The 24,995-nt window shown below is 50.1% G+C and overlaps 4 protein-coding genes across 5 annotated transcripts; 2 read left to right on the top strand and 2 right to left on the bottom strand.

Annotated features, from left to right (window-relative positions):
• Window positions 1-9,902: 9,902 nt before the first annotated feature.
• Window positions 9,903-12,491, top strand: ADORA3 (adenosine A3 receptor). Its single transcript, XM_085044295.1, has 2 exons — window positions 9,903-10,685; window positions 11,511-12,491. The coding sequence occupies exons 1-2, from the start codon at window positions 10,336-10,338 to the stop codon at window positions 12,109-12,111; spliced, it is 951 nt and encodes a 316-aa protein (XP_084900421.1). The 5' UTR covers window positions 9,903-10,335; the 3' UTR covers window positions 12,112-12,491.
• A 396-nt stretch (window positions 12,492-12,887) lies between these two features.
• Window positions 12,888-16,731, bottom strand: CUNH1orf162 (chromosome unknown C1orf162 homolog). Of its 2 annotated transcripts, XM_085044296.1 has the most exons (6): window positions 15,897-16,731; window positions 15,131-15,193; window positions 14,731-14,845; window positions 14,337-14,425; window positions 13,866-13,945; window positions 12,888-13,431 (listed from the first exon to the last, which is right to left on the bottom strand). In XM_085044296.1, the coding sequence occupies exons 2-6, from the start codon at window positions 15,159-15,161 to the stop codon at window positions 13,372-13,374; spliced, it is 375 nt and encodes a 124-aa protein (XP_084900422.1). In that variant the 5' UTR covers window positions 15,162-15,193; window positions 15,897-16,731; the 3' UTR covers window positions 12,888-13,371. The 2 variants fall into 2 exon arrangements, with proteins under 2 accessions (XP_084900422.1, XP_084900423.1); XM_085044297.1 differs by lacking the exon at window positions 15,897-16,731 and having other exon boundaries at window positions 15,131-15,888.
• A 155-nt stretch (window positions 16,732-16,886) lies between these two features.
• On the bottom strand, window positions 16,887-19,722 carry ATP5PB (ATP synthase peripheral stalk-membrane subunit b). Its single transcript, XM_085044294.1, has 7 exons — window positions 19,596-19,722; window positions 19,455-19,497; window positions 18,846-18,991; window positions 18,307-18,470; window positions 17,720-17,845; window positions 17,397-17,576; window positions 16,887-17,043 (listed from the first exon to the last, which is right to left on the bottom strand). The coding sequence occupies exons 1-7, from the start codon at window positions 19,621-19,623 to the stop codon at window positions 16,972-16,974; spliced, it is 759 nt and encodes a 252-aa protein (XP_084900420.1). The 5' UTR covers window positions 19,624-19,722; the 3' UTR covers window positions 16,887-16,971.
• Window positions 19,723-19,745: 23 nt separating this feature from the next.
• WDR77 (WD repeat domain 77) lies at window positions 19,746-24,613 on the top strand. The gene is made up of 10 exons (XM_085044293.1): window positions 19,746-20,010; window positions 20,117-20,302; window positions 20,449-20,590; window positions 20,661-20,710; window positions 21,013-21,083; window positions 21,434-21,488; window positions 21,743-21,814; window positions 21,902-22,010; window positions 22,461-22,529; window positions 22,749-24,613. The coding sequence occupies exons 1-10, from the start codon at window positions 19,818-19,820 to the stop codon at window positions 22,906-22,908; spliced, it is 1,107 nt and encodes a 368-aa protein (XP_084900419.1). The 5' UTR covers window positions 19,746-19,817; the 3' UTR covers window positions 22,909-24,613.
• Window positions 24,614-24,995: the final 382 nt, after the last annotated feature.

Below are 24,995 nucleotides of genomic sequence, written 5' to 3'. Positions count from 1 at the left end.
TCTGCACACCCCGTTTGTTCCATGCCCACTGTCTGGCTGGGTGAAGCTAGCAGGTAATTAGGCAGATGAGCTGGGAGCTGTGGAATCTGGGGAGGATGTGCTCTGCCAAAGGTGCAGCAGGTTTCCAAAGGGAAAGCCTGGACTGGCTTTTCTGAGCACCACAGCCCTGGGGCAGCAGTGCTGGGGTCACACTCCTCCCCCTGCTCATCCAGTGATCCTAAAGTTGCCTGAAATCACAGGAAAGCCTGGATCCCAATGTGGACATGGAGTATTTTCCAGATTTGAGCCCCAAGATGTGAGCCCAGGGACTGCAGAAGGGGTGAGCAGGCAGGAATGAGGCTTTCTCTACCAAAACCCAGCCAGCCTGGGCTTTCCTCCTTTGTGACTGTCCCTCTGAAAGGGATTTGGGATGGAGGCTTCTTATGCAGCTTCCCAAACATTTCCCTACCTTGCAAACATGCCAAAGAGCCTGGAGTCAGTCTGGTGTCTGCAGTTGTGCAGAGTCAGGAGAAAGGCACAGACTGATAGGGGTTTCTGCTTCAAGAGTTTTATAAATATCGTCAGAGGCTGTGAAACTCACAGGGGAAGGAAGCACAAATCCCACTTCCCGCTGCTCAGCTACAGCAGGAACTGCTTATGATCATGCACAGGGATTCCCATGTTTTGGTCTAACTCAGCACAATGGGCTGCTCTGATTGCTTTCTACAAGCCAGAATTTCCTTGTCCAAAGCTGCAGCAGCCTGGCATTTGCTGCCAGAGGAGCCTGTTAAGGAAAGAACTCTTGCAGAGGTAAGCAGGAGCAGAGCCAGCAGCCTGGACAGCTCTCCTGGCTTTAATCACAGTGCTGGAGCTCTGCTTGGATGAACCTCCCCAGAAATCTGTTATCCACACCTCTCCCACTGCACAGCCAGCCTGGCCATGGCACAGAGCTGCTCCCAGCACTTTGCTGGGGCTGTTTCTGCATGGCAGAGGGCATTTTGTATTCCAGAATTTGGGACACACCACGGGACATGGTCCAGCCTGGGGTGGGATGTGACCCAGCAGCTCCTCGGACTGAGACATGTTTGTAGGATTGTTCATAAACCCCCTGGTAGGTCTGGGTGGCACCTGCACAGAGACCCCAAAACACAGCCCAGGGTCTGATCCTGCCCTCACTAATCCCATCCACAGTCTGCAGAGTGGCTGGGGCAAAGCTGCTGGATTTACAACAGGAAAAGCCAAAGCAGAGGGGGCTGGAGCTCCCTGACCCCTGCTCAGCCACAGCCAGGAGAGGCCCAGCCTCGAGCAGGAAAAACTGGGACAGCAGAGCTCAACATGAGCAACAGCAAATGTTACTCTTTCAGCTGACAAACTGTGCTCACTGCTCAAAGGCAGCTGCAACCACACATTCTCTGCTATTTCCCAACTCCTTCCGGTGCAGCCCCTGGCTGGGTGGTGCCTCTGTGTGTCACTGGGTACCAAACCTCCTCTGTGTGTCACTGGGTACCAAACCTCCTCTGTGTGTCACTGGGTACCAAACCTCCTCTGTGTGTCACTGGGTACCAAACCTCCTCTGTGTGTCACTGGGTGCCAAACCTCCTCTGTGTGTCACTGGGCGCCAAACCTCCTCTGCCAGCTGCTTTCACCCATTTCTAGAGCAAATGCAGCTTCCATTTTCCTGCCTTTATTTTGTAAAATCCAGGCAGTAGAGTGTGGGGAAATGGGGGGAAAAGGAAAGAAAAAACAAAGATAAAATAAAAGTTAAAATGTAACTACCAGAGGAAGTCAAAGACATGCTTTGACTGTGGAGCTTTGGTGGTAGCCACACAGTGAGACAAACTTTGCCTTGAAATTAAATGTCATATATATTGAAATGAGGGAATGTCTAATTCAGTAAGCACTCACTGCCATGCTCCCTTTCATGGGGTTTAAACCCTTGTTTTCTTTAAGCACAGTCACACAATGACTGTGTTGTAGCCAAGGGGTAATTTCTGAGTAGCAGGTAAAAGTAACAATCCAGGTGTTTGTCTGTCAGCTTCTGGAAGCCTTGTGAGATCCATGGCATTTCTGCATTACCTGTCCCAGTGGGTCACTGGCTCCAGTCAGGGTCAGTGCAATGCCCAGGGGTCACACACTCCTGGTGCCCTCAGCCCAGCCCTGGCCAGCAGCACACCCAGCCCAGGGCTGCAGGACAGGCTTTGTAAAGACATCAGAGAGATAACACCAAACTCCCCTGTACCTGCAGAAGAGATGTGTTTCCAATTAGTGCTGCTCTGCTGTCCTTAGTGATCTTAATCATCCCATAGCCTTGGAGACCCTCCAGCACCTTCCATTGCTGCTGCTTTCAGGGGTTAGCAGGAGTTTGCCTCAAACCAGCTGTGTCAGGAGAGGCTGTTCCCAGCTCCTTTTAATAGCTGCTCCACTATAATTATGATTACAGTCACACTTAGACTTTTGACAGCACTCTTTGTTTTCTGATTGCTTCCTGAGCACAGGCGAATAATCCTGGCTTTGAGCCTCTTCCTCGGGAAGAGCAGGTATTTTCCTAGGGAAAGCTGTTCCCAGTAAAGCCAGGAACAGGAGGGAACAAGAGGCACCTGTGTCCCCTCAGCCTGTGCTGAGCTGTCCCCTCCCAGCACTGTCACCCTTGGTCCTTTTGGGAGCAGCTGAGTGTCACAGCCACCATCCAACCACCCTGCATCCAGCTCTGAAGTCAGCTGTCCCTCCTTAGCGGATCATGAGTCATTTCCACTCCTCCTGTGACTCAGAAACTTCGCCTGGAAACTGCCTGAGAAACCCTGAATGTCTTGTGTCTCTCCCACCCTGCCGAGGTTTCTCCCTGGGCAGAGGTCAGTGGTGCTGCTGTGTCCAGAGGGCTGCACAGGTCACCCTGGGACACCTCAGATCTGCCTTTCAGCACCTGAGCACGGTGGGAGGTGGGAAATCCCCCCAGGATGAGCCCTGCTGTCTGTGCAGAGCTGCATCCCTTCGGAACATCCCAGCGACATCCTCAAAACGCTTGGCTGTTCTTTGGCTCCCAGCACTTCCCTCTGTTGCCCTTTGAAAAGAAAGTGTTTGCATAAATACCAGCAGATGCATTGGAAAATAGCTCGTCTCCCAGCCCGTGTTTAGCGACAGAAGTGAGCAGAGATAAAACAGTTGCATCTGAAGTGAGAAATCCACCAGATGGGTTTGCTGGGAGCAGCCGGCCGGGACAGGGAAGACTGTGGCTCATGGACTAAAGTTGTCTCAGCATTTATGGCAGGGATTGGGAAAATCTGAACCACTGAAACCACAGCACTCAGCCCAGCAGGGACCTGAGCAGGGTGGGGACAAAATGCCAGCGTTGGGGTCACCTACAGCCGTGGCTTCCCACTAAAGCATGGGTTGGACTGAGTGCAGCTCCACCAGGCAGAGCCCACGAGGAAGGATTCTATACATAATATATATTTTATATCTATATATACTCCATGATGAGTGAGTCCCCAGCATTGCAGCTGCATGGCTGGGCAGGGCTGGGGTGAAGCTGTGCTCCCAGGGCTGTTTTCCCAAGGAACAAGCATGCCAGAGATGAGGGTATTTATCTGCCAGATCTCACTTTTGCTCTAAACAGACCAAAAGTGTCCCCAGAGCTGCTGTCCCATGTGACAAAGCAGGATGGGAGCTGAGCTCGTGGGGTGGTGGGACAGCTCTTAAGGTTCCCTTGATGACAGAAATCTCCACTTGTCTTTCCAGAGTTACAGAAACCGCAGAGGTATCAGAGCATTTAATCACTTGTTTTACTGCCTGGGCTGTGTGTTGTGGTGAGGAGCAGCATTCCAGCCTGACAGGTTCTCCCTGACGGCTCCCCAGCCCTGTGCTCACTCTGCTCCATGCCTGCAGCCCTCGGCAGGGTGAGCAGCAGCCTCATCCCCCTCCTGACCCCGGGCTGGGCTGGCCGAGAGCCTCGGGCTGCTCTCCATCCTCCTGTGCTCCGACTGGGACATTCCCGACCCTGGTGACACCGGTGGGTCTGTGGGACACTGCTTCTCCTGGGGATTGGTCACCCCTGCTCCTTCTCAGGAGCTTTGCCTCTGCCAGGCTTCCCTCCAGCCTCACCCAGGCCACTGTCCTCTCCTGCTGCCCACTGCCTGCTCCTGCTGCCCACTGTCCACTCCTGCTGCCCACTGTCACTCCTGCTGCCCACTGTCCTCTCCTGCTGCCCACTGTCCCCTCCTGCTGCCCACTGTCACTCCTGCCCTGGCTCTGCTCTCCCTGCTCCATCCCCTCCTGCACACCTCAGGAGCTCAGCGCTCATTTCCCGTCTGCCGAACGAGCAAAGCCCAACTCAGCACTTTCATCCCCCACGTGTTTGGATCGCACTGGAAGTGACGAGGAGCTGAGGAGATGGAAACAATAACACTTTATCTCGCTGTCCTTCCAGACTCGAATTTCCCGTGCTGCTTCTTCAGCAAAACCCGCGGGGCTGTGCCAGGGCAGAGGGGCAGCAGTGCCAGCAGCTCCCTGCTCCGGGGGGCTCTGGGGGCTCTGGGGGCTGCAGAGCTGCACAAGGCATGTTTTCAATCTCCTCCTCACACCAGGAACAGGCTGTGCTGTTATTATTTACCTGGGAACACACTCAGTGTAGAGTGCATTGTGATTCCTGCAGAAAAATCCTGTGTGCAAACTCCAGGTGCATCATTGTGAGGCTCCAAAACTTAGAGCATTTAAGAATAGTTTATTTCCCCCCCAAAATCAGGGGCAATAAGTGTCATTAACAAAACAGAGTTTTCTACAGCAATGAGAGCTCTGCGTGTGTTTTGTTGTAAAGAAAAATAAATTATTTTTTTTCCTGAGCAGCCAAATGTCTCTGAGTTAATTGTAGAACAAAAGAGGCCTTGATTTCTGCCATCCATCATGGAAAAGGTTGGATCCAAATAGACATAAATTAAAAATAAAAAGGTACAAACAATGCTTCCTTCCTAAAGAGCTTCCCCAGCAAACCTGGACTGTGCTGGTCCCTGGAGCCTGGCTGCCTCCAGCTCATCTTCCTGTTGGTGCAGCAGAGCTCCTGGGACACTCCAGGCACCTCTCAGGACCATTTCCCTGGAAAATGGTTTGGTTTTGGTCACCTTTTTGATCAAAGAGAGCCCCAAAGGCTTTCCTTCCTCCCCAGCACCTCTGTTTGTGACTGTCCTTGGTTGTGTCCAGGGCTGAGCTGTGCCATGGTGTGAGAGGAGAGCTGAGCCTCCTCCTTCCTCCTCTGCTCCCAGCAGCGCCTGGAGTCTCCAGCTAGGACTGAATTTCCCTGCAGAGCCCAATTCCTGTGTGGGATCACCGTGGGGTATTGGGACCTCTCACCCCTCTGGTGTGGAGCCATCAGCTCCTTTACCTCCAAAAGGGCTTTTGGGCTTTCATTTGTCCATTTGGAATTCCTGCTCCTCAGGGAAAGCCTCTCCTTCCACCTCGGAGAGGATTAGTGCAGCCACAGGAGCAAATCCCTCTGTTCATCACACCCTTGTAAAGCTGGAGTAAAGAAATCCTGTTAAGCCATTGGGGCCACTCTGGGCTTACCCAGACAGAAATGGCAATACTATAAATAAGATCTCGGTTTGATTGGGGAAATAAAGGCAGGAAAAGAGCACTTAAAAGACATCCAGAGGAAATATAAGCTGCTCCCCCCAGTTAGGCTGACAATGATGAATTAGTCTACGAATGCCAGTCAGAGAGTGAGTCATGTTTCATAAATAATTACAGCAAGATATTCATAGAATCAGAGAATATCCTGGGCTGGGAAGGACCACAAGGCTCATCAAAGTCCAACTCCTGGCCCTGCACAGGATAACCCAAAATCTTAGGAAATGTTCTTAGGAATTTCAGGAAATACCTTGATAACATTAATTTAATCTTAGTACCCTGAGATGCCACTAAGCATTCAAAATTCAGAGTAATTCAGTGACCCCATAGCAAGCACATATATTTATTGTGGTGGATAGAGTCACACATTTCTGGCAGTGTCCACCCAACCCTTGTTGGAGACAAACTGATCTAGAGAAACTGCCAAAGGGATTTAACAGCCTCATGTCCTCAAGCCCTGGGGACAGGCAGGGCAGTGGCAGAGGGTGCTGCCTGTGCCAGGTGACTTTTCCCCTCCTGGGGATGCTCATCAGTGAGATAATGGCACTTTCCTCCCTTGCTGTTCAGAGAAAGGTTGATTTGCAGCGCTTTGCAGTTGAATAATTTGCTGATGTTCAAAAAGAAGGGCTGGGAAAGGAGCTCAGGGCCTTGGCTTTGTTGTTTCACCCTGTCCTGCCTCCCCCAGCCTTGCTGTACTGAGATGCAAAATTATCAGTGGAAGAGTTTATAAAATGTCAAAACAGTTTCTCTCCTGTCAGCCAGACAATTTGTGTAAATAGAGCCTCTCTAAAGAACCTCCTGCCAGCTCAAACCTCCCTTTCATCTCCCCAGGATTTATTGTATGCTATTTTCATGGAATTTTAAAACAGTCTCTAATGAAGAGCGAGGATGGAAGGTTCTGTGCTGTGCAGAGGAGTCTCCAGTGGGATCCTGGTTGTGCTGTCACCTTCCAGGGCTGGAGAGAGGCTGTGAAGCACAGACTGAGGAGATTTCCTCTCCTCACACGCAGGAGGAGGCTGGAGAGCCTGCTGGGTGACATCTCTGCATCACTGCAGCAAGCTGGAAAAGCAGCTCTGGGAATAAAAGATTCCAAAAAGCTGCATTTCCCAAGCCAGAGAGCAGCCAGAGTGACACTGTTCCCTGCCAGCCCCGGGAGCTGGGACAGACAGGAGCAGTGTGGGGCAGGAAGAACTGGCTAACCAGGGCATGGCTGCTCCCACGGCTGGCGAGGATCATTCCCACGTGCAGGATCAGCTGGCAGCAAGCAGGGTCCTGTGCCTCCTGCTCTGCCCTGCTGCACAGCCACACCCAGAGAAAACTGCCAAAAACCCCAGTTATAATGCAATAATTTTATAAACACACAGAAATGTAATCTGTCCAAGCCGCTGTCCCTGAGCTCCTGTTGGTACCTGGAGTGGCAGGGCTGGCACGGAGCTGTTCCAAAGCTCTGCTGTGTCCCACCTGTCTGCCCAGCAAAGCCACTGGGCCATACTGGTTTGACAGCCCAGCTCCTCCTACAGGGCTCTGCACTCCAACGAGCTCAGCAGGAACGGCAAACTCACACCTCCAAATCCAAAGCCATGTCATCCAGCTGGGTGAAACCAGACTGCAGGTTCCAGTCCTACAGCAGCATCTCAGGGCAGTGTAAATGTCCAGCTGTGCCCACAGGAAACAGCCTCTGGGGCAGGGATGGCATGGGACAGGGATGGCATGGGGCAGGGATGGCATGGGTAAGCAGTGCCATCCCCACAGAAGGAGAGAATGCTGCCAGGCTGGGAGCAGAGGGGCAGAGGCTCAGGGCTCCGAGGGCTCAGTCCATGACACCAGCAGCTCTCCCAGCCCATGTGCAGCTCCAGCCCCTGGGCTGAGGCTGCCTGCTGCTCACACACTCCCTGCTTTCCTGCCCTGCTTTGGGTCACAGGCAGGGCCAGCCAAGGCTGAGGCTCTGCCCGGTGTGGCACTGGAGGGCAGAGAGCAGCAAAGAGGCCTTGACACATTTCCTGGCTGTTCAAACACTCTGGTGAGTCACCAGGAGAACCCAAGCCCAGCACAGTTCAAGCTCAGGGAATGGGATGTGGAAGGGAAGAAGAGCTTTCCAGATCTGATTCTCCTCTGACAATTTGCTCTTGACAGCAGCTGAAATCATCTTTGGAACCAACCCTGCATTCTAAGGACAGTGAACTTTGCCTTTCAGCTCAGCTGTGTGTGTGCCAGGGGAGGGGATTCTTCAGGATATTGCATCTGTGAGAAGCACCAGCAGTGGTTTGCTGACATCACTGTGCCCCCCTATGGAGGGGCAGGTGAAAAAATCCCAAATGGGGAGTTTCAGAGGGAAACCAAAAGGGTTCTGCTCCTGTCTGGCCCTTCCCAGCTCTGTCTAGACCAGACTGTACTACTTTTACCATGAATGGGGAAACTGAGGCACAGTGACAGGACATTGTCACCCACGCCAGGCTCCAGCCTCTCATTCTGGCTCATTATTCACCAGAACAGCATGTGTGTCACACCAGATGTGATTCTGCTCCACATTCACATCCTCTCCCTGCCTTGCTTTCACTTCCTTCCCAGGCAGGGAAGAACCAGGACAGAACTCACCACTCACCACCTCTTGCTTTATGAGTTGCTTGGGTTTTTCTCCTATAAACACTAAATTTTGAAATGCAAGAAAAAATTCCTCCACACCTCCTGGCACAGGGGAAGAAACTGCTGGGATGTCAGGGAAGAGGGGACACTGTTGTCCCCTGTGAGCACAGACTGGGGGGCAGCCAGGACCCCTGAGCCCCCACGGGGTGCCAGGCAGGCCTTTAGTGGAGTTATTCTTGCAGGAGGCTGCTCTGTCCTCCCTGCAAGAGTTTCACAGCCCCACCAGAACAAAGGCAGCGTGGCTGTTGTTGACTCACACCATAAGATCATTGTTGTGGAATACTTTTTTTCTGTGTGTCACTTACAAATAATTTTTTTCTAGAATATTTGTTCTCCTCCCCTCCACCCCCAAAGTGAAAAGGGAATCTGTGCTCAAAGCAGCAGCTGAGATTGCAGAGACCTTCCCTTCCTGATCCTTATCTCACCAGGATGTAGGAGGATCCTTGGGGAATAGCTGGAAGCCTTTCGCTGGAGCCATCCAAGAAACAGCGAGCTGAGCACAGCCTTTAAATGGCAAAACCATCAGTGCTGGGGGACCGAGATCCAAAACTGTTTAACCCCTCTCACGGTGACATCCCCGGGCTCTGTCACACAGAGCCACCCAGCTCTGATCCCAACCTGCTCCTGGAGCTTCCTTCTCCTCAGGCTGCACTGCCTCAGCTCCATAACAGCATCTAAAAATGCACCTTGGGATCCTAATCTGCCCCAAAGCCTTCGACTGCTGCTCTCAGCTCCCAGGTTTGGCTGGCAGCACAGCCAGGGCTTCTCCTGAGCTGCACCTCGGGCTGCTTCACACCAGAAAGCTCCCTGATCCACACTGCAGCCCCGTTGGGCTCCTCTGTGCATGGAGTGTTCAATTTTAATCACTTTGCAGGCTGTAAAAAGCTCCAGCCCTGTGTTTCCTGAGCCTGGGGCTGAAGGAGGGCAGTGGAGAAGGGCTGAGTGCCCAAGGCAGGAGGACGCAGCACCCAGAGCAGCCCAGGGCCGAGGGAAAGCTGTGCTCATGCAGGACAGGGACAGCAGAAGGGCACAGCTCATCCTCCTGCAGTGCCAGACGAGTCCCAGCAGCCTGGCTCTGTCGGGTTTGGGACAGGAAACAGATGCTGCCTGGGGAGGAAGCACCTGAAGAGCATGAGAGCACCTTGCCTGCCCGGCAGGAACCTGCTGGGAACAGGGAGTGCTGGCTGGAACCCCCAGGGTGGCCCCAGCTGGGCTCGGTGGCATTGCCTCAGACACAGTGTCCCCAGGGAGAGCACCTGCCTGCCAAGGAAAAGGGATGGGCAGACCAGAGCTGGTAAATCAGAGCTCTGGAGCAAACCCCCCTAGCACAGGGGCTGCTCCATGCCCTGCTCCATCTCCAGCTCCATCTCCAGCTCCATCTCCAGCTCCATGCCCAGCTCCAGCAGTGCTGCTGCCCCTCCAGCTGGGTCAGGGAGCTCTCAGAGGGTGCAGCCTATGCTCCTCTGCTGTTACAGCTTGATTTTCTGTCTCATTATCCTACCCTGATTTGATTGGGAATTAATTTTTCCCCACATCAAGCCTGGTTTGCCCATGCTGGCAATGGCAGAGTGACCTCTTCCTGTCCCTCCCTTCACCCATGAGCCTTTCTTTTTTTATCACAAGCCCCTTCACCACCCCGAGCTGCCCAGTGGTGACCGTGACGGCAGAGATTAACCAGAGTGATAAGTGGCAGCTTTGCAGACAACTGCTGCTGATGCTTTCGTGCTTCTAAAACCAGGCTTGAAAGAGGAACCTGTGAAACTATTTCTCTGTAAGTTGCTTCTAAGAAGGAGTGTGGAAGCTTTTCCACTTTTTCCCTTCAAAATAGCTTCCCAAGGCTCTTTGCTGACTCGAGGCTGCTGAAGGGATGCAGTGAGCTCCAGGAGGGCTCTCCAGAGAGGGGAACAGCCCCCGGAGGATGAGATATTTGCAGCTGGAGGAGGCAACAGCTGATTTTGCTGTCTGGGTCCTGAGGACATGAAATAGTGCAGAGGTTTGCACTTTGAAGAGTCGCTGGAACAGCTGAGCAGCAGACAGTGCAGATCCCACGGTGGCCATCGATGCCCACAGCTCCTTCTGCAGCTCCAGCAGCACAGCATGGCCAACGCCAGCCTGGCCCTGAGCAGCCTGGATGGGATCTACATCGGCACCGAGTGCCTGGTGGCTCTGCTTGCCACCCTGGGCAACATCCTGGTGATCTGGGTGGTGAGGCTGAACTCGGCCTTCCACAACACCACTCTCTATTTCATCGTGTCCCTGGCGCTGGCCGACATCGCCGTGGGGCTGCTGGTGGTGCCACTGGCCATGGTGGTGAGCCTGGGTGTCACTGTGCCCTTCCACAGCTGCCTCTTCATGTGCTGCCTGCTGGTGGTGTTCACCAACGCCTCCATCCTGTCCCTGCTGGCCATCGCCATCGACAGGTACCTGCGAGTCAAGCTGCCCACCAGGTGAGGCTGACACCTCCTCTGTCCTCCCTAATCTGCCCCTTTCTAACCCATAATTACTTAAAGTGGATGTTTGTGCCCCAAAGCCCACCTGAGATGAGCTTTCTGGAGACCCTGGGGTGCTCATGAACAGCTTTTTGGTCACAGGATGTGTTTGTGGGCAGAATTTTCAGCTCTTGGGTTAATTGCACAAGATGCTGAGTGTATTACAGGTTTCTTTAGGTTTCTGAGGCTTGTCTTTTAAATAAAATTCTTTTTAAATAAGAATCCTTTTAGTATTTGCTGAAAATATAAAAGTAGTAACTAACTTATTAACAGTTAACTGGAGTCATTCACTGTTCACATTTAAATGAAAAGTACACAAGCTAGAAATGCAAAGCAGAACCTCAAGCATCTAAGAAGTCCTTTTATAGTGGGAAAGGATCTATGAACCTGAAGAATGAATTTTAGTCCCACAAATGGCATAACCCAAATATAAAGAGGAAGATACACCCAAGGAAGCCAAGAAATAAGATAGGACTGCCAACAGCAGCAAAGCAATGTCCTGGCAAGAGGAGAACTAAGATCATAATGAAACAAGAAATAAAATAGATTAAAACATCCCATTTTAAACAAGGGAACTTAAGCACAGTTCTTACTGCTGCTGCAAAGTAACTGTTACAAATGAAGAGCTGGAGTTTGTCTCAAGATAAAATTTGGTTTCCCCACAAAAAACTGTTAATGCTTCATTTTCTAACAATGACCCTGCAGCACCTGCACATGCAAATTCATCCTTAACTACTTTAAAACACTTCTCTTTGACGTGAGCTGGCTTTTGTTCCCCTGCAGATATAAAATCATCACCACGCAGAGGAGAGTTTGGTGGGCGCTGGGGCTGTGCTGGTCCCTGTCCCTGCTGGGAGGACTTGTCCCCATCTTTGGCTGGAGCAAGGCAGGCTCGAGGAGCTCCAGCCTGCTCAGGTGTCGCTTCATGGCCGTGATGAGGATGGACTACATGGTGTATTTCTGCTTCTTCACCTGGACCTTGGTGCCCCTGCTGATCATGAGTGCTCTGTACGCTGAGATCTTCTGCATCATCCGCACCAAGCTCAGCCAGGGCTCCAGTGGGAGGGGAGCTGGGGCTTTCTATGGACACGAGTTCAGGGCAGCCAAGTCTCTTGCACTTGTTCTCTTCCTGTTTGCCATATCCTGGTTGCCTCTGTGCATTATAAACTGCGTTTCCTATTTTTACCCTAAGGCTAAGATCCCCCGCTACTTGATGTACTTGGGAATCCTCTTATCCCATGCCAATTCTGCCATGAACCCCATTGTCTATGCCTGCAAGATAAAGAAGTTCAAAACCACATACCTTTTAATTCTAAGGACCTATATCCTGTGCAGAAAACCAGAGCCAGCTCTTACAGAGCAAACAACAGACCCACAGTCATAAATAAAGGTTGAACCTGGCACTAGGTACAGAGCATTAATAAAACCTGGCTTTGCTAAGAAACTCTTGGGAAACTGCAGCAATCTATAGATCTGAAACTACTCTAAAGCTGTATGTGAATATATTTCTTTATATGCTTTAATTTCTAAACACAGCGGATGGAAATTTTGTCTAGTGTTGGGGGTTTTGGGGTTTTTTAATATGAGGATTGGTTGAGTTGATTGAAAAACAGGATGTCTTCTTTGCTGTTCATAATCCAGCAGCTCCCTACCTTTCTCTTCTCTGTCAATTTAAACTAAACCTGAGCCTGGTCAGCTTGTGCTTCAGCCAGTGTTGTCACATTTTCATTAATAATAATAAATATTAGACAGATTTTACATTAATTCAGCCTGCTGAGTCCTCCCGTGACCAAAGGTTCAGTGTCCTGCCTGGGATGGCACAGAATTTGCAGTAATTGTTACACCACAGCTGGCACAGAGGGAACAAGGGTCAAACTGAAAAGAGCCTGTTAAAGGCCAGACTCTTCTTTTCCCCATCTTTGAATATTAAACGTGGTCTAGAAAAAGCAGCAAAGCCCTGCTCTGGTAGCTGGGGAGGCACTGAAGCAGCACAAGGGAGTCACAGTGCCATCCCCAGCTTGGTGCTGCCATCAGGTGGCACAGCCAGCCCTGCTCCTCCCTCTGCAGCTGCTCTGACAGCCACTCGTGCTAACTTAGCCCCAGTTTATGAAAGGCCAATGATTTTCACTTTTTTACGCTGTGAATGAACATTTCCAGAGATTTCAACTGGCACATGGTGATGTGCATTTCTTTTCTGGGACCCAATCAGGAAGCAGAGATTTGCATACAAACATTTCATTGTCGTCACTTCAGGAACAGAAACTAACTCATCAGAGCACACGGCAATGAAAAAAATGTGGAAAAGGCTATAGACAGAAAAGGGAAACACAAAGGCACAGACGTGGATAGATGCAGAGGAACATTTTCATTTCTCAATTCTCTCTGGTAGTTCTCACAAACGGAAGCTTCACAAGGGCAGGGAGATTTCTACAGATGAGGAAATCCTGTATAGAAACCTCAAATTGTCCACAGCCCTTGGCAGCCAGTTTGGAACAGGACACTTGCTCTGCCCTCATAACTACAGAAAGAGCTGTGTTACAGGGCAGCAGGGCATTCCCAGAGCACTGCAGGCCTGGCTGTAACATCCCAGTGGCTTTTGGTGTCCAGAAAGTGGAACATTTTTATTTCACTGGGAACTTCCTCCTCACACAGGCAGCGCTGTCCGGCTCTGCTGGAAGACCAGAGTGCTGTAGGTCACCTCATTCTGGGGATAATGTGAGAGAAGCCACAAACATTAGACACTGCAGGTCAGCAGGAATTTCCCACTTTTACTTGTCTTCAACACCTCACACCACATGCAGCCTGTTTTGCATGTGGGACGTTGGTAAATGCTGGTTCATCCCACTGCTCAGTCTAGTGCAGGGTTCTGGGTCAAGGCTCCTTTAGCAGCTTCCAAAGAACTAATATCACAGAAGAAAACTGCAGAAATGCCCTTTAAAAAGATTTCTCCTAACCTGTCTAGTCAGTGGTTTAGTTAAACCCCAGAACCCTTGAAGTTCCTTGTCAAAAGAGCTGCTGAGTAACAGTTGAGCCTCAAAGGCGACTTTTCTCCCTCCTACCCCAAATTAATATTTACCACACTGCCAAGAATGTGAAATATCTGCATGAACTGTTAGAAATAAGAGCTGTGGCATTTACCTGGGTGTTCCTAGCAGATTCCTCAGCTGCCATCTGGGGGAAAACTTCCTCTTGTAAAGTTTGGTGGGATCTCTTGTAATCTGGGAAGGAAAGGGATCCCAGGCTCAGCTGTTTGCACTGTTTGGAGGCAGCAGCACAGGGGGTGACAGACAGGTCATGTGTAAATCTGTCCCTGCACTGCAAAGGTCTCCCTGCCCACCTGTTGGATGTGGCCAGGATGAAAGGGACTGAGGAATTCCGTGTGGCCAAGATGAAGATGAGAAAAGCCCACAACCAACAAAAACCTCCACAACTCATCAGTGGCAAAGTTAATTCTTTCCTGAAAACACCTCCTGGGATGTTTCATGAGGAGTTACTGCCAGCAATGAGCTGCTCATCAATACAGATTTATTCAAGGCAGACAAAATTTCAGCCACTTTCTAAGTAACTTCTGCACCACCCTGCTGTCATTTCCTTGACTGTGCCACTTACTTTTCCTGCAGAGGAAGATGATTGCAAACACCAGGACAGTCAGGAGGATGCCAGAGATGAAGGCCAATGACATGTACAGTATTTCATGGCTGGTGATACACAGAAAATCCTGTTAGAATTCCCAGTTTTAACAGAGGGGTTGAAGCATCAGTAGTACTCCAATTCACCAAACTTTATGAAGTATAATACATTTATCCCAAGCCCCATGAGATTAACAATTATCTGCATTGAGCAACGCTAGGAATAACCCATCCAGTGCACAGACTAGGAAATTCTAACCAAATTTTAAACCCCCAAAATGTTAAATATATGATATATAACCCTTCCCTTGCAGGAGACTGCAGCCTCAGGGAACTTTGGGGTTGAAGTCAGGAAATAAAGGTGCAGCATTTACTCATTAATCCTGCATGCAACTTCTGTAGCTCTGACATCATCTGCAGCGGTGGAGACAGTGGTGGGGATGATGGTGGGGACAGTGGTGGTAGTAGTGGAAATGGGTTTTGGTGCAACTGCAATAGAAAAAAAAAACATCACAAATTTGTTTTAAAACGTGCACATTTCTGCAGTAATACTACAGGGAGCAGAACCACGTGGAGGCTCTGTCTGTACAGATCTGTCTGAAAGTGGAACCACCAGACAGGAAAATTCAGCTGTGCAGATGATGACTGTGCCAGGGCAGCCTCTGGCAGCCATGCAGTTCTTCCCCAAACACCCCCAGGTCCGCTGAGCCCCTGGGCCAGGACAGCACCTCAGTGCTAAGGATAGCTAAGGAAATTCCTTAAAAAATAAAATACCTGTAGTTTGTTTTGAGGGAGAGCCTCCCATTCTCTCAGAGCATTAATTGACAGGAACAGAAGCTGAAAGGAGGGGAAAAAATATGTTTATATACATATACGTATGCACATGAGCAAAACAAACCTGTCACCCTCTTCTAACCCAAAGCCTTGATTTAGTTGTTATCCACTTCATAGAAATCTTACAGAAGTGGCACAAAGCCACTCAAACCTGGCAGTTCCTCAACATCAATCCTATTTCACAGGGTCTTATTCTGCACACACACAGGTTCACTGCTCCTTGATGGTCACAGTGCCTTCTCCACCCAGAAAATTGAGGAGATTTAATAACTAAAAAGCACCTACAGGATTATTTTTTGGTAGCTAAAACCCTATGAACATTTTCATAATCAGAAGCAGCTTTGAAAAGTTCCTCCCTTGATGGTTTTGCTTCTCAAGGAAATTAACTTTTCCCACCGAAGCAGGAACAGAAACTTTCTTCTCAAATTTGGGACTGAAATCTCAAAGACAGGGATTGTTAAAGACATTTTGCTACAAAATCCCCACACTGGTACTTCTCACCGCATTGTTTGCAAACTGCACGTTGTAAATAATGTGAAAATATTACAAACACCCTGTTCTCTGCTGCTGCCACTTTTCCCACTGCATGCCATTGTCGCCCACATTCCAGAGGAGTCAAACCATGAAACTCCCAGTTTCCCACACCAAGCCTCACAGGGCTGTTTGCAGTAATTAAAGAAGAAATGATACAACTCTGTTATCTTACCTCCCACCATGGAAGTCCTGCTGGAAAACTCCCCAAGTGTCAGCAGAGTTTGCTTTGTGCGGAGAATCTGTCACACCAGTTAAAAGCTCAAATGTCAATGAGATGTGGGCTTACACAATTGTGGAAGTTAAGCAACTTCACTTTTTTATTTAAATTAACAAAAAACAGGAAACCATGAAAGACACCTGCACTCTCTAGAACTGTTAATCTAAAAAAAGTAAGGCAGCTTTAGTTTAAGTTGGCTTGAAGCAAGGTTGGCTTGGTTCTTGACTTTAAAGAGCACCATTTTAGCGAACTGGTGTACTGAAAAGTGTAGAAAATTGTTTCTTAACCCCACGGAGATGTGGGATTGCAGGCACCTCCCAGTCAGCTCACTTGAGTTTATGGACTACATAAATCACATAAATCAGGAGTTTATTCTGTGTGTGCTTTGCTGGGAATTTGGAGGTTTAACAAGTTCCTTTAGGGAAAAGCTTCCTATAAAAAGAAAATGAAGATACTTACGAAAATCCAGAAAAACCCCTCTAGAATACACTTACCCATTTCCCTCTTTTAAACTGAGTACCAACAAGGGCGGCTGAAGCCAAGTTTTTCAGCAGCTTTTGACACATTTCCTGCCTGATTACTCTTTTCCCAGAACTGAAACACTTTCAACACTACACGAGGCTTTATGGGAAAAGGAGGTCTGCAGCTCCTTTAGAATAAGGACAGCTGAATGGCTGCTGAATGGCAGCACAAAGAACAGTAGGTATCAGGGGCTGTCAGCACACAGAGTTCTAACACAGGGATCAGTTCTGGCACCAGAATTTTTCTCTGTGAAGTTCTGTGTCTCTGGAAGTGTTCATGATCAAACAGGGAATCCAAGAGGATCTCACACACTGTGGTTTCAACTGATCCCCCACCATAAACCAGCTGTAGTGGTTGGTGTGACCCATCCAGTGACTCCAAACACAAACAGGCAGTGACTGTTGCTAGTGAACAACAGCAGAGTTGTTTTTTCTTTGTTTAATGATATTTTAGAGTCATACAGTATCCAACAGTAGGTATAGGGACAAGTCAGTGGGCTCAGGCGTGCTCACACTGTTGCATGGGCACTCTTGGACAGAGCCTTCAGGTCCAGGATGCACTTGGCAATGCTCTCCTTTTGCTGCAAGAGACAGGAAACAGCCTTCAGAAGACATTCCAAAGAGCAAAATAGACATTTAAGTACATTTTAGATACTACATTTTAAATCCCTATGTTACTGATTAAGAAAGATACAATTACAGCTCATGAAGCCAGAGGTTCACACCCCAACAAGGACCTGCACTAAAGCACAGATTCACAGGATCCCAGAAGGTTTGGGCTGGGAAAGACCTCAAAGCTCATCCAGTCCCACCCTGCCATGGGCAAGGACACCTCCCACTATCCCATCTTCCCCATCACCTCCTGAGCCAAGAACCCTGAACAGCAAATCTTTGTGCAGGCAGAAATGTAAAGCAGGTAAAATCCAGCAAGTACCTGCTGAGGTGTGATGCTCTGAATAACATTCTTCTCCACCCACTGGATCATGTGGTCCTGCTCCTTCTGCCTCTTCAGGGTCTGCATGGCCACCTGGTAGTCCAGCCTCTTCTTCACCTCGTTGTACACCATCATCAGCCGCTCCCGGTAGTTGGTTTCCAGCAGCATTGCAATGTTGTTCTGCACACACAGCAGCAAACAAAAGGCTCACATGCGGCAAGAACACCAAGCAGCAGCAGCAGAACGTGCTCTGTAGCAGCAGCCCCAGGATCCCAGCAGGACAGGCTGCCCTGGGGCTGAGCAGCAGAGCTAGCCCTGCTCACCCTCTTGGCGTCAAAGAGGTAAGAGCGACCCTCGACCCTCCACTGCTCCTTCTTCTCCTCCTCGATGGCTGTCTGCAGGGCCTGGATGGCCTCGTTCTTCATGGCTAAAGCTGAGGCCACTTTCTCCTGAAAGAAGAAAAAAAAACATGCTTCAGAATCAAAGCCAGATGGAAGAAAAACAAGTGAGCTGGAATTAATTCTGAAATGTTGCGTTAAACTGTGAAAAACGTCTGTGTGACCTGCGCTGTGCTGGGGCTGAGGTTAAGCTGTGGCAGAAGAGAAAAAGGGGCTCACAATCAATCATGGAATCACAGACTGGTTTGGATTGGGAGGACCTTAAAGTTCAGCTCATTCCACCCCCTGCCCTAGGCAGGGACACCTTCCACCATCCCAGGTTGCTCCAAGCCCCATCCAACCTGGGCTTGGACACTGCCAGGGATCCAGGGACCTCTCCACCCTCCCAGGGAACAATTCCACCCCAATATCCCATCCTACCCTGCCCTCGGGCCCTGAAAAGCCATTTGTACTTTAACAAGCACATGGCTCCTTACTAACAACTACAAAGTCAAGTTACAATTCCTTGTTACCTCGTTAAGTTTGTCAGCAAAAGCTGCGACACTAGGACCAAACTTCTTGATGCCATAAACGATGACTGTCAATATGCAGGCAGCTGCTGCTGTCTCGTGGTTAACAACGTAGATCTCCTTGGAGAGAAGGTAAAGCAGGAGGCCAGTGCCCAGCATGTAGGGCCCTGCAGAAAAGATAAAGCAGCATTACTTGTATAAAGCACAAAGCAGCTCAATAAATACCTAAGAAGGAGGTAGTTTAAAGGCTAAGATTATCAGGAAGAAGGGTTCTGTTTTACCAGGACAAAGAGCAGAGTCACAATTCCACCTGGGAAAGGTGCCACAAGCAATCTCACCAGAAATGGAAGCAACTTGCACCTGCCATGGCACCTGCTGCTTCTGCTCATTCACAAACATGCAGAATTCCCTGAGCTGCACTGGCTCGCTCTTCACAACCCACACAAAAACGAATTTTCACTAATATTTTACCTTTTCAACAAACAGAACTAACGGACAGAACTACATAAACACGACTAAAAATGGTAAAAACCTGTATTAACCTGTAACTCCTGTTTTAGGGTAGAGAAACTGGAAAAACTCCTCTGGGATCAAACCATGACGAACTTCTCCTCCCTTCTCAGGCAGAGGTGGCACAGGAGCCAAACTCTGCTGAGTTGTGTGCAGTGGTCTTGTGGTGTGCAGCACCCTATAAACAGGAAGAACATTTCAATTATGATTCTTATAAAAAAATAGACAGAAATAGTCCCCAAACCCACCCTTAGATGAGGCTCAAACACATTTCCAATTAAATAAGCAGGTAACTGGGCAGGGCCTGGCAGAGGTTGCCCAGGGAAGCCGTGGCTGCTCCTGGATCCCTGGAAGTGTCCAAGTGTCCCCTAGACCTGCTCTAGAAGCTGTCCCTGCCCACGGCACGGGTGGAACGGGAAGAGCTTTAAGGTCCCTTCCGACCCGAACCATTCGAACAAGTTGCCATTTATTGGACACACCTCCTTCAGGAAGTGGGTGGGACTAGATAACCTCCACAAACTCCTTCCCATGGTCCCTAATTCATACTCCCACACATGAATGAGGCAAATAGAGACCAAACCCCCGAATAACGCTGTCTGAGCACCAACACCGGCGGTTCCGAGGGGCTCCCCCATACTCACCCCACGGCGACGGGCGGCGGCAGCGCCCTCAGCGCGGCGGGGGCTGCGGGGACAAGAGGGCAGAGAGCGCGTCAGGCACAGCCCAGCAAGCACACTGCACACCCCGCCCGATCCCCGGCGCCACCCTCCCCCGGAGCTCACCGGCGCGCAGGACGAGGCGGGAGAGCATGGCGGGAGCGCCGTGAGGAGCGGCGGCACGGAGCGCCCGTCGGTGACCGCGCGGTGACCGCCGCCGCCGCTGCGCTGAGATGGCGGCGCGCCTCTCGCGAGATCGCGCGGCGGGGCGGGCGCGGCGGCAGCTCTCGCGAGAGGAGGCGGCGGCGGGAGACACGTGGGGGCGCCGCCGGCCCCGCTGCCGCCGCCATGGAGGAGCCGCTGCCGCTGCCGCTGCCGCCGCTGCCCCAGGCGGCCCCGCCGCCCGCCCCGCCCGACAGCGCGCCTCCCGCCGCCTCCGTGGATGGCGAGCCCTCGGCCGCGGCCGCCCCCGAGTGGAACATCCCGCCCAACGCGCCCGCGTGCATGGAGCGGCACCTGGAGCGGGCGCACTACCGCGCAGGTAGCGGGCCGGGGGGCTCGGGGTGCCCGCGGGGCCGGGGAGCCTCGGCCGGTCACCGGGGGCTCCCCGCGCCTCTCCCCCGCCTCCCCTCGTGTCTCTCCCGCAGACGGGGCCCTGCTGCTGGGCGCCTCCGGGCTGAACGGGCGCTGCTGGACCGGCTCGCTGTGGGTGTTCGCCGAGCCCCGGCGCGCTCCCAGCGAGGGCTTCTGCACCGCCGGCGTGCAGACCGAGGCGGGGGTCGCCGACGTGTGCTGGGTGGCTGACAGGGGCATCCTGGTGGCCTCCGACTCCGGTAAGCGAGGGGATCTGCGCCGTGCCTCGCTGGGCTGTGTCTGTCCCCTCTCCCACGAGCTGGGTGACATCCCCTCCGCTGAGCTGGGTGTCCCCCCGTTCCTCTCCTCCTCGCCACTGAGCTGGGAGCCCCCCTGCATCCCCCAGGTGCTGTGGAGCTGTGGGAGCTGGAGGAGAACGAGAGCCTCATCGTGAACAAGTTCTGTAAATACGAGCACGATGACATCGTGACGTCCGTGTCTGTGCTGGCCGGCAGCAGCCAGGCTGTCAGCGGGGGCAGAGATTTCTGGTGAGTGTCTCCAGCCTGGCAGCCGAGCCCAGGGCTGTGCTGGGCGCTCACTGCTCGCTCTTGTCCGCAGCGTGAAGGTCTGGGACATCCCGGAGCAAACGGTGCTGCACTGCTACAGAGGTGAGTTCCAGCCCATCCCTCTCCCTCTTTGTTGTAAGCTCCTTTGCATCCCACGTTGATCCCTTCCCCTGAAGGAGAAGGCTCCCTCAAGCTCAGGGGTGTCACAAGGACTTGTGGCTGTGGTTGGATTGGGCACTCATCACTTGGGTAGGAAGCACTGGGCTGTTGCTGAGCAGAACTTATCCTGTATCTGGGCATAAACTAATCTTTGTTAAACTGCTCTGCCTCTGGAGGTCCTTGGGACTGTGTGGGGAAGTTGGATACAATCTTTGAGGCTCTTTATCCTTTTGTGCTTTTGGTAGCTCACTCCGATGCAGTGACATGTGTGGCTTCCTGTCCTGGTAAGGACACTGTGTTCCTGTCCTGTGCTGAGGTAAAGCTCTCTCTATTGTCTAACTCTACTCGTTAAAAATGAGATTTAACTTTAGGTATTTACAGTTTAGTGCACTGAAACCATCTCGTGTTGCAACCTGCCTGCCTGTGTTATTGCAGTGTTCTAGTGTGATAAGTTGATAATCAGTTTACCAAGCTGATTCCTACAGGTTTGTATCAAACTTTGGGGAGCTCCTGGTTGTTCCTGGGGATGACTGAAGGCTGCACTTAATGACAGCATCATTTTAACCCAGAGGAATAGGAGGGATCATATTGACTGTGAGTCAGCAGTGAATCTGAATTTATACCACAAAGATTGTAAAATTCTTCTCATTTCTTTTGGATTTATAGGACAACAGAATTTTACTCTGGGACACCAGATTGCCCAAACCAGCTACCCGAATTGGTAGGTTTCAGTATGCAGTCACTGCTTCTGCATGACTTTGTGTTGGAAGAAATATATTATTTTATGCCTTAGTTCTAAATCTAACTCCAAATCTAGTGATGTGCCTGTTAAAACCTGAGGAGGTGTAACACTGTCACAGAGGTACAATAAGCTTAAAACACTCGTCTTGGTGCAGTAGCAGTGCTAGGTGAGATGGAGGAGGAATATCTTTGTGCTGACTCCTTCCACACTCACCCCAGTCTGTTCCCTCACAGTTTGCAGTGCCTGTAATCACCTCCCTACCTCAGTCATGTGGCATCCACAGAAAAGTGACATCTTCGTCTTGGGTAAGAATCTGGACTTCCACCAGGCAAATCAAGGCTGTAATTCTCACAGGGCAGTTTTTGCTGGTAACTTCATTCCCTGTCTGGCAGGTGATGAAAGCGGAACAGTTGCACTGGTGGACACAAAGAATCCTGACTCTGCCCTCAGCGCTGCTGTGCACACCCGCGCCATCACCGGCTTCGCTTTCTCTGCACACAGGTACACCGTGCTCCTGGCACAGGGCTGCAGCCCCTCAAAAACCTTAGTTATTCTTGAGTAAAACCTATGAGAGTGCCAGATTGGCCTTATCGAGGAGCGTGTAGCAAAGAATAGAGCAAACCAAGCGACATCTCACTTCGGATGTGTGAATGTGCATGACAAGAATTCTGCAGCTCCAGAATTACTGACCCACACACTGTGGAGATTTTTCTAATTAAAGTCACCTCTGATTAAAGCAGGGTCACCTGCTTTCAGACTCTAATAGAATATTCTCACTCAGTGTGCTGGCACCCTGCCAAATGCTGATGAGAACATTTTTGTAAGATTTTTTTCTGAGTTAATTTCGCTGTACCTGGGTCAGGATCACTAAGAATCCTGCTTTTTGCAAGTTTATCCCTAAAAATTCATGTGTTTGATTGTTCTAACTGTGCTCTCATCTCTGTCCTCTAGTTCACCCTTACTGGCTTCAATCAGTGAAGACTGTTCAGTTGCTATTCTTGACTCAGACCTCTCCGAGGTGTAAGTACAGACAGAGTGTACTCACTGCTGTTGTCTTCTTGTTTTCTCAAGTTAATTACTAATACACAGGATGGTTTGGGGTGGAAGGAGCCTTAAAGATCATTCATTCCACCCCCTGCCCTGGGCAGGGACACCTTTCACCATCCCAGGCTGCTCCAAGCCCTGTCCAGCCTGCCTTGGACACTTCTTGATGGCTAATGGAGTGTTGATGTTTTCCAGGTTCAGAAACCATTCTCATCAAGACTTTGTAAAAGGCTTGTCCTGGTCTCCTTCAGACGATGCCTTGCTCACTACAGTTGGATGGGATCATCAGGTTTTACATCACACTGTCCCCTTACCAGCTGGTGAAGCTTCTGGAATCAACTGTGTAAAAGAATAGTTTTATAAACTCATGGTCCAAGTTCCTTCCTGGCATCACTTTGATTCTGCTGAAGTCGAAGGTGTGTGGACTGGAGTGGGGATGGTCTGTTGTCTGCCTCGAAGCTTGTGGCTAAGGAGGTTCCTGTAGTAGTTTTGAATTAGGCATAAGTTAGTTATAAACCAAGCTTTACTCTCTCCTCAGGAGTAGCTTCTCCCGTAATAAAAGACTTTGGTTTTACCCAGAAAAAAAATTGACTTCAGGCACAGAGGAGACTCGGAGAGACAGGGAATCAGGTGTAATCAAAAACGAAATAAAGTAAAAAAGACTTGATTCCTTCCTCAGTTCTCCATACTGCCCATGGAATTAAGAGAAACTTTTGGGGGAGGTAAGCAACACACCTCTTCTTGGGTAGATGTGAGAGCCTCACCCTTGAGCAAAGTCCTTTGCTCTGTAAATCAGGTGGACTGAAAAGATGTTTTGGGATTTAAGGACTAGCAGGGGTCCAGTGTTGTCCTTACTGCAGCATGTGGTTGAGAGGGTTGGGCCTCAGCACCAGTGTGGAGCCTCTGGTGAGCACTGCTTGTGCACTGGTGTGAAATGCCAGTGTTTGGTGTCAGGATGTAACGTGAGGATCCCAGCTGGAGCTCTGTAATGAAACACTTGTGGGATGGTGCTGAAATCCTGGGGTGCCCAGCATGTGCTTGTCCCCAAGGCCAGTTCAAGGGACTGTCAGAAGCCAGGAGGGAGTGGGTGCTGTGCTCTTGGACACCACATTTCATCTCCTCTGTGCTGAAGGCAGCTTACTTAAAGATCAGACCTGTGAACAAAAGGTTTATGTGAGGGAGAAACTGGACTAAGGACTTCAGTTGTCATTTGCTTGCTCCTGTACCACACTCTGCTTAGTGAAAAACCAGCTCCATGCACTTGTGACAAGTGACTTCTTGTGCTGGCAACTGAGGGGACAGGACATTGCCCTGCTCCCCAAAACAGACTCCACAGAACCCTTAGAGGTGTTTTTGTCAAATACCACATACATTTCTAACTCGCCTGTTTCCCTGGAACATAATTACCTGGAAAAAGTCATTGCTCTGCATGCATTGCTGCTGCTCTAGATATGGCTTGGTCTGGCCTAGTATTTCCTAGACAGAATTAAGCAAGTCCTGACTAATGAAACAAAAATACTGTTGAAATGAATGTTACCCCTGATTCTTTAGCATGATAGCAGCACTTTAATGTAACACTGCTTCCAGTTTTTATCTCTGCATACACATAGGTTTAGCTGTGCAAAGCCCACAATTAATTTTTAGGCAGACTAAGCTTTCCCAGGCTCTGTACTTTTCTCATACTCTTTGTAAACCTCACTTGCTGCTTTTTTAATTCCCATGTCATACAGGTGTTAACAGAGCAACTTCCTGTTCTAAAGCAGTGTATGACAAGGAAAAGGTAAATGATGATAAAAACTTACACATTTCCTCAGAAATACCCCTTGAACCACAAAGTTCCCTGCTAGGGACTTCTGATGCTGTACTGAAACAGGTCTTGTGCTGGTTCTGAAAAAGTTGTCTTGGAAGATGGTTTTCATTTGTAACTGGGTGTGAGTTTCATTGGGCCACTTCTGTAGCATTGAAGAGCCAGCTGAGATCACCCACACAGTTCAAGTTGTGATTTCAGTCTCTGATATTAAAACTGTTCTTGAATAAATGTTCACCGTATTCCTGTTCAATGCCAGGGTACCTCAGTTCTTCAGCACTAGTGAAGGCAGGCTCTGGGTCCTGCTTTTTTCAGGAAGCTTTTCTCCAAACCTTTTTTGCGTTGGGTTTCCATCATGCACAGCTAAAAAGAAAAGTTTAAATATCAAACATTAAACCACACTAAGTTCCTTATATTGGCACTTGTGAGTAAAACAACAGTCCATAGCAGAAGACTCCTGGTGGATGGTGAAGCCTGTGTGGACAGCAGGTCATTAATGATGTATTAACTCTGTTTTTACAATTAAAGGCTAAAAAAACGCTCAGTGCTTCAGCATCTGGCAGATGTTTGTTGTGCCACAGGATGGCAGCAGCTGCTCTCGAAGAGGGCAAGGCAACATGGCTCAGCTCTGCACG

Source organism: Lichenostomus cassidix, unplaced genomic scaffold (assembly GCF_008360975.1).
Source record: "Lichenostomus cassidix isolate B80296 unplaced genomic scaffold, HeHo_3.0 unassigened_scaffold_chr26, whole genome shotgun sequence".
Taxonomy (NCBI): domain Eukaryota; kingdom Metazoa; phylum Chordata; class Aves; order Passeriformes; family Meliphagidae; genus Lichenostomus; species Lichenostomus cassidix.
Note: the sequence above shows the minus strand (reverse complement) of the source record. Positions and strands in the feature narration are given on the sequence as shown.

Excerpts from the sequence above, each read along its gene's own strand:
- ADORA3 (XM_085044295.1), top strand. The coding sequence starts at position 10,336 with ATGGCCAACGCCAGCCTGGCCCTGAGCAGCCTGGATGGGATCTACATC. Across the intron at positions 10,686-11,510 it reads CGAGTCAAGCTGCCCACCAG|ATATAAAATCATCACCACGC; the intron begins GTGAGGCTGACA and ends GTTCCCCTGCAG.
- CUNH1orf162 (XM_085044296.1), bottom strand. The coding sequence starts at position 15,161 with ATGGGAGGCTCTCCCTCAAAACAAACTACAG. Across the intron at positions 14,846-15,130 it reads TCCCTCAAAACAAACTACAG|TTGCACCAAAACCCATTTCC; the intron begins GTATTTTATTTT and ends TTTCTATTGCAG. Across the intron at positions 13,946-14,336 it reads CATCTTCCTCTGCAGGAAAA|ATTACAAGAGATCCCACCAA; the intron begins GTAAGTGGCACA and ends TTTCCTTCCCAG.
- ATP5PB (XM_085044294.1), bottom strand. The coding sequence starts at position 19,623 with ATGCTCTCCCGCCTCGTCCTGCGCGCCG. Across the intron at positions 18,992-19,454 it reads CCGCCGCCCGTCGCCGTGGG|GGTGCTGCACACCACAAGAC; the intron begins GTGAGTATGGGG and ends TCCTGTTTATAG. Across the intron at positions 17,577-17,719 it reads ACCTCTTTGACGCCAAGAGG|AACAACATTGCAATGCTGCT; the intron begins GTGAGCAGGGCT and ends CTGTGTGTGCAG.
- WDR77 (XM_085044293.1), top strand. The coding sequence starts at position 19,818 with ATGGAGGAGCCGCTGCCGCTGCCGCTGCCGCCGCTGCCCCAGGCGGCC. Across the intron at positions 20,011-20,116 it reads GCGGGCGCACTACCGCGCAG|ACGGGGCCCTGCTGCTGGGC; the intron begins GTAGCGGGCCGG and ends TCTCTCCCGCAG. Across the intron at positions 21,084-21,433 it reads TGTTCCTGTCCTGTGCTGAG|GACAACAGAATTTTACTCTG; the intron begins GTAAAGCTCTCT and ends TTGGATTTATAG.